The sequence below is a fragment of the Triplophysa dalaica genome, chromosome 22 (assembly GCF_015846415.1).
Source record: "Triplophysa dalaica isolate WHDGS20190420 chromosome 22, ASM1584641v1, whole genome shotgun sequence".
NCBI classification, from domain to species: domain Eukaryota; kingdom Metazoa; phylum Chordata; class Actinopteri; order Cypriniformes; family Nemacheilidae; genus Triplophysa; species Triplophysa dalaica.
In genome coordinates this window covers 17,788,079-17,795,699 of record NC_079563.1, presented here as the reverse complement: position 1 = coordinate 17,795,699, position 7,621 = coordinate 17,788,079, and the positions used below count along the sequence as shown (strand labels likewise).

Here is a 7,621-nt window from a genome sequence, read left to right as displayed (position 1 = left end):
ATTAAATGTTTAGAAAACTGAATCGTTCAAATGAGACAGTAGTTGGACCTTTTTCACATGACTGCCATGAGTTCAATGGTCATCGGCATCGTAAATCCTCCAAAGTTTTTTACATTTTCATTTTAAAAAATATATGTACATTTATAACTCTATACTTTGTATTATATTACCTTTGCATCAAATTACAAAAAAAGTAGTGCAAGTGGGATTTCTTAGACAGAGTCTATGGAAGTCACTGTAAAGTTGACATCAATCTCTCTTTTACTGCCGTTATTAGACTCGCCATTGAGGTCCAATGACATCCAAACAACCAAATGGTTGTGATCATCACTGTAACAAATGTAGCATTTAATAATTACCAAAACTGTTCAATAAATATCATTTTCCTTTAGGTTGGTGTACCCATGAAGATGACATTTTGAGTAGTAATGTTTTTTACGTAGATTATGAGCATCAAGCACAACACAAAAGCATTTGTATTTTTTTTACCCTAAATCATGTATTACTTTTCATAGTACCTTTAAAGTTTCTTAATAGGTCAACCACCAGAAGAACCGTTTATTTTCAATATAGACTTCATTCAAATGTTTCGTGTCTTGGTTGAAGAGCAAGGTGGTTGAATTGTTTGCCATAGCATTTAGTGACCAAAAATTTCATTGAATTCACCAAGCCTTTTGAGCTGCTCAGTTTGCATGGAGTGTCTCCGCATCAGTAGCCTCTTGGTCTTGGGATCCTTGGGAAAACCTGTCGGAGCAGATGGAAAAATGAGTTTTGGTCCGCAGGCACTTTGTTGCTGGCGCCAATGCTGCTCGAATTGCTGGTCCCAGTAATGTTTGGGATTGGAGCATGCTGGTTCAACGGTGGAAGGAAGCCGACGCGAGGATGCGAGATGGGATCCAATAGTAGTGGCCCAGAGCTTCGCCGCTCAAAGCCGATTGGGTTCCTCTTGTGCAGACAAGGCATTGTGACACTTTCAAGAGATTCTCTTGAGCCTACCAACATAGGAGACTGTGACTTAACAAGCTTTCTCTTTTCCTGGTGTCCTTTACGATCTTCTGGGCAGGTGGCAAGGGTCAGGGCAAGCTGGGAATCTGAGCTGTAGTGGTCCACTCCTAGTTTCTTTCTCTGGATGATGTTACGGAGACTGGAGACTGCCAAATGCGGCAGAGCTTTGTCCTGATTTTTTCCTGCATTACTTTTGTAGTGAAGATTGGGATTGGACAGAGAGTGCAGCGATGATAAGCTATCAAAGGACATGTTTCGGCACAGTCCTCCTGCAGGTCTGAGCCCCTCGCCGTTGTTAGTTTGACTCAAAGAGTTGGATTCTTTTAGATCAACACTGCAATGACGTGAAAGTGGACAGTTGCCGAAAGCCATTCTGTTCATTCTGAAAGTCATCTCATCCTCTGGAGTGATGTCAGGGAGTTCCTCAGTTGGAGTCGTACCTTTGGCATGCTGTTGGGCGAGGAAAGATGGTGGAATCTTCAGCCAGGGCTCGGAGTGTAGTCTTTGAAGATGATGGAGCTTGTCCACTCTTCTGTTCACCAGGGACGGTTGGTGGGAGGGAGAAGTCGGCTGGGAGCTTGCCATGCTTTGGAGGTCCTGGAAGGAAAACATATGCTCTGATGTGTTGGAGGAAAGGGTCCCCTGTGGTGACGTACTTAGGTAAATATCAGAAGGAGAAGCACATGGAGCTAGGGTGGGATGCATCTTGTCCCATTCATCCCCTGGTGCAGTCGGAGGAATCGAAAGATACTGTTTTGTGATTTGCCTTGCGCATGCTAGTTTGTCAGGGGTAATGATGATAACTTCTTTTCCTCTGGCTTTACAGGCGTCAATCAACATTTTAAGAGTCTCTTCATCACTGGCATTGATGGCGTAAATCAGAGCCGACGAACCCGTATGTTCCTCAAGACAAGGGTCAGCCCCGTTACCCAAGAGCAGCGACACCACTTCAGCTCCGGCTTGTTCCAAACAAGCGTGCATAAGAGCCGTCTTCCCGCTCTTGTCCTGGATGTTTGGGTCAGCCCCACTCTCAAGCAGATATCCTACCATCTTAGCCTTCGAAACACTTTGGGGGTCTGCGGGTCTGTTCTGACAGGCGACCATCAGGGGCGTTTCCCCACGTTCATTGCTCTCGTTGACGTAAGCTCCACCTTCTAGAAGCAGACGTGTGAGACGCAACCTGCTTTGGTAGACGGCCTTTAGCAAGGAGTTCCCATCCAATTTGGCCACTTGTGCGCCCTCCATTCTTGCCTTCTTCACTGTGAATCGCACTTGATAGGGATCGTAGCTGATGCCATAGCTAAGCCTGTGAATGAGAAAGCAAGATTAGGTATTGGGTGCAACCCTTGTTTTTGTGATCATCATGTGCCTGATGTTTGGAAGACAGTCCATTTTTGAATAGCTCTGGTTATGACAAATGACACACATTACAGCTACAGAATAGCAGACTTGGGTTGCTTTGAATTATGCTCGTTATCATTAAGTAGGTTTGTGGACGACTAATAACGGGATGGAAAAGAGTACCACCGACAAGTGCGTTTTTCCAATGTCCCCCTTTCTTTATCTGTGTTTGCTTAGCAACAAGCTGTCATTCTAAAGAATTACATCTTTTCCTCTTCTCTGTACTTTTTTCGAAAAGCTAAATTCAATAAACCGAGGAGGAGACCTTGGCTTTATTGTTTCCCATTACTGCCAGGCAACATTCTCGGCAGCGTGTGTCCTTCTCATCACTCGGTCTCACTCGTGCTTTCTTTAGGAACCACATCTTTCTAAAGCTCATTGTGTTTGCTGTCCTTGATGTTAGTTTCTCTGAGCGCTGCCTGCAGAACATCACGCCCCTGATTGGGTTTATAAAGCATTTCAATTACTGTCAAGTCAACTGGAGAGACAGTCGCTGGTGCTTATGTAAGGGCACTCGAGACACTGTTTTATAATCTGGTTTTAAATCTTGTCTTGCTTTACAGTTTACTGTGGTAAAGGGTTCCGCTTTTTCTTCATTTTTCAATTTTGCCAAACCAATTTAAAATTTTGAAAAATGAAGATGTACGTATTGACACAAAAGTGCTACAAAAATGTTTTTAATGTTTATTTTTATAAATTTCTATACTGTTGTCTCTTTATCGTCATCCCTGTTTGAAACCTTAAATTGCGGCTAAGTTTATGTACTTATCTTTACGTATAGACTGTTTCAAAGCAACAATATAAAAAAACCCATGCATGCTTTTGTGGCCAGAGCTTAACTTTCGGTACACATACGCAAAGAATAAAGTCCCTATAGATTGTTTCTGATAACGAGCAAAAGAAATAACAAGTAAATTACATTAGTTGCCAAGTTAAAAGTATGTCTAGCCAATATTATTTTGGGTTACCAGTAGAAGAAATGTTACTTGGCTAAACTTAAATAAGTCAAAGTTACACAACCCATTCAACAAATTGTTTATTTAATAAAATAAATACAGAATCAAATTTAACAAATTAGTTATTTAATACAAAAAAATATTAATATAAATTAAATATAAATAGTTATATTATTAGCAACTTACCAGATGGAACAACAAACAGCACAGACCGGAAGATAACTTCGGGCCAGGCGTGTGCGTCGGATAAAATAAAAAAAATGAAAAAAGTCAAATGATGTCAAACTGAGGAGTCATGTCCATTGTTTTAAATGACATTCAGAATTAATAAATTATGTCAGAATTTTTCTGTCAAAGGTTTAGGCCACTTCTTTGACATCAACATCAAATTCACCTGAACTAACCTGACATTATCTTCTCAAAGTCAAAAATGATTTTGACAGTACGGACAGGCGTATGTAATAGTGAAGAGTATTATGTACTGTGTAACACAGACATGCTTTCAGTGCATGTACCATTACGAAGGCTTTGAATGAGAAGTTATAAGCAGCTGCCCTTTGTTACCATGGAGGAAATTACGGCTGTGACTTCTACCCTGTCAGCGATGTTCTGCACCGTTTCCCAACTCTACCGGGAGCAGGTAAAAGCGCTCCATGTGTTCAGAGACACAGGGTACATGCAAATGAAAACTGAAGTGGCAACTGGAAATCCAGTCCTGATGATCAGCACATCAATATATGCAAGGACTGAATCACAAAATCTCCAATAGTTCTCCATGATGTAGTATGTATGTGGAAGCATGATGTACGATGAAGCTTATTCAACGTACACTTGAGCTTTAGAAGAGGTTGCAAAGTGTTTCTATTCTAATCAAGGTATGTGCTCGCTCAAAGGGCTACTAAAACACAGAAGGAATGGAACATTTCACTGCACATTTAACAAGACAGTAAGCAAAACCTTATGACAATTCAACTTTGATGAAAACAGGCTCTCAATATATATTTACCAAAAGCACTTTGGTTTGATTATTTAATGTCAAATGATAAATTCCGGTGTTGCTGCAAAGAAAAAGTAAACAGACACGAGAAAAAGAAATTAGTCGAAAATAGTAAGATTTGCTCTTACCCTTGTCAACAAGGTCCAGTTGAAGGCTGCAGTGGATTTGTATGGCCCGTCTGTCTGACTGTAGTGTAAATGTGTTGGACTGTGAATGTGTTGCATGACGTTTAGCAGATCTAAGCAACAATGAGAGGTGCATTATTCACACGCTCAGAGAAACAGACCGGGCGGGAGAGAGAGAGAGAGAGCAAAGCAGAGACGCATCAAGACTCAAAACAAGCTAAGAACTTACAGAAACATGGAATCTTCTGGGGTTTCTTTTTTATCATAAGGGTGTCTGTTAGTGCATCTTGTGAAAACATGGTCCAGGTCACAGTTCATAGCAAAGTGGCGATTCTCTCTAAAATTTTCATTGCATCTTTCTTTTGTTTTTATAATTCTCACTAGTAATTCTCAATGCTGTGAATGTTGTGTTACAGTTAAACGTTACTGAAAAATGATTGGGTAAGACTTTTCTTAAAGCCTTTAGGTATAATGCACTATTAAGGGTTATTATATGGCATGATGCATTGTAGTTGTTCAAAATGTGTGTTGTAATTCATTAAATGTTGTTACAATTATTTGTGAGAGATTATAAGGCGCATTACAAAGCATTATTAGTAGAGTAAAGCTACTGTTATGATGCATTACACACACGTCACATAAAGTGTTGATGATTTGACATTTTATTTTGAGACATTATAAGCATTAGTATCCCTCATAATATAGAATATGTAGTATACTGTACAGTTGTGGCTCTCAGAAGGGGGCCGAACTGACTGTCCAGGAGGCCTTGAGATAACTATTCTCTTAAAATGTGAAAAAATGTGTGTTGAAATACATTTTTAAAAACAAAAAAACAGGATATTTCTTACCATTTGGCAATTTTTCTATCGAAAATATTTTTTCATGTTATTGTGGCGCTCTAACATATTTAATTGTGTAGTATAAATTGTTTTTTGTGAGTGGGAGGGAGGCTTTATAATACAATTTGGGATTATTGTTGAATACAATGGAGGAGAGGGCTCTCGGAAACAAAAAGGTTGAGAACCCCTGCTATATAGTGCATGTATTCTTGTTTTTTATTTCTTAATTTTTTATCTTTACAGACTTCATGAAATTCACCTGGCCACACTAATATTAAAAAGGTTAAGGGTCACTTGACTGAAAAATGTCTCACGATTAGTCCTGTTGAAAATAATGAAGTGTGTTTCAGACAGGAAGCAACTGAAAGAACATGACGCTGATCCATCTATGCTGCTTCTGATCCAGCGGCCACCTTACGCATGTGATGAGTGCTGTCGTCAGGTTGATTTGAAGGTGAGATGGCGTAGTTTTTGAGCAATGCCATCTCCATGACAACCAGCGAAATAAAGAAACTGTGTTTGTGTCTTGTGCGCAGGTTTGGCTGCACTGGCTGTGAACTCCTGATGCTGAGAGCAACACAGGTATTTGTTTTTGCACCAAACCGAGCCAAGAAATAAACCGTCCAAGAGGAATAGTCTTGACGTTTAGTGTGATTTAGCTTGTTTCTAGCTTTTTCTCATGGAAATTATTAAAATATTGTAATTCCGATAGATGTTGTGTGTGTGTAATAAATACAGTCAATGTACACAAAAAATCTGTTAATGCTGTTGAACTGACGTTATTATCTTAAAGTGTCAATATAAACTAAGCAATATAAAATATTTATGATGTACTTATAATGCACTCGTGGAACAGTCTTTATTGTCATGATGAAATTAACTGCTTAAATCTGCAAAAACTGAGGGACGGCTTTTCCTTTTTTAGATAACATTTCTTTCTTTTGTTCCTACAATAATTGAATGAAAGGTTTCTTATTTGTCCTCTATGAACGTGAAGCTTCGTTATAAAGGCCACATGTAGCTGTTGTTACTAGCAACCCTGAACCCGCTTCACGTGCCCAGTCGAATTGTTTAATGGTTGCCATGGCAACTGCTTCAGAACATCACGTGCAATTTTGGTCCAGTAAACTGAGTTTCATTAGGGACGTTTTATCTCCATTAGTAGTCAGCAAGCGCCTGTCACAGATTGATTTTGCAGCTGACGCATTTAGAAATTTTGAATGGGGAGTGATGCAATGCTCAACGCCATGATGTTGGGATGGTGTGGGTGGTTGCTCGGACGTTGCCATGCAGTTGCTAAGTGATAGCTTCTGCAGCAAACAACAAAAAATGACCTATTGATTTTGGTCTTGTCCTTCTGGAGATTTGTAGCACATTCTTGATTTGGTTAGGGACATGACTTTTTATTTGGAACACTTCTAATTATAATTTATGTGTTTTATTTCTTTATTATTTATTGAGTTAGTTCCATTTAGTTTCCATTTTTGTCTTGGCAATACCTTTTCACATGGTTCATTCTGTGATCTTTGTTCTTCAGTCCATTCGCATTTGTTTTAAAACAAAACATCTGCAAACAGATTGCCAAAATACCAATTTCTAGATTTATGAGTATGCCGCTATTTTGGGACAGACAGACAAATCAGTAATCCACTATAATCCGACAGGACTGCCCATGCCTTTATCTGAAAGAGGAGGATGACATATCTTTAGGAGGTATTATTTAGTCAACCACCAGTTCCATTTTTCTTTATCTCAAAAGAATTTGACATCAAATTGAGGTTTGCGTGGTTTGTGCTATGATTTTGTATATGTGATTATAAAATTTGTAATTTTCAGGTTTTGTGTTCTCTTTCTGTTTGAACTTAGTCTCACATTAAACGCCGTCGTGACCGCATCTGATTTGATACTAAACCATCACAGACATTTGTGTCTCATTAACACTCAATCAGGATTGCGGTCCGTGTTCTGGCTTAGGCCCACATGATGTCGGTTTGATCTTTTTTTCCCTGATTTCCTGATTTTTGTGCTCTTATAGTCCAATGGCTATCAGAAATATTGCAGATGTTTAGGATACATTTTCTCTTTCTTTGCAACATGTGATTGATGCATCCAGCAGATATACAGATAGTATTGTTTAGAAAAAGGTTCGTTGAATCTATAAATCCAAGCTAGCACTTAACAATAGTGAAGGATGCATGTTCTCAAATACTTCTCAAAGCTTTCTTTTTTTCCTGCTCTGTCATGAAACGCAGAGGTTGATTTCAAGTGGGCGTCTGGTATCCGTTCTTACTCTGT

The 7,621-nt window shown here is 39.2% G+C and overlaps 1 protein-coding gene across 1 annotated transcript; it reads right to left on the bottom strand.

Moving 5' to 3' along the window:
- Window positions 1-94: 94 nt before the first annotated feature.
- On the bottom strand, window positions 95-3,608 carry ankrd34ba (ankyrin repeat domain 34Ba). Its single transcript, XM_056736398.1, is given in 3 exon segments — window positions 95-772; window positions 775-2,311; window positions 3,549-3,608. Coding segments are annotated over 2 exon segments (1,611 nt in total). The 5' UTR covers window positions 2,251-2,311; window positions 3,549-3,608; the 3' UTR covers window positions 95-637.
- Window positions 3,609-7,621: the final 4,013 nt, after the last annotated feature.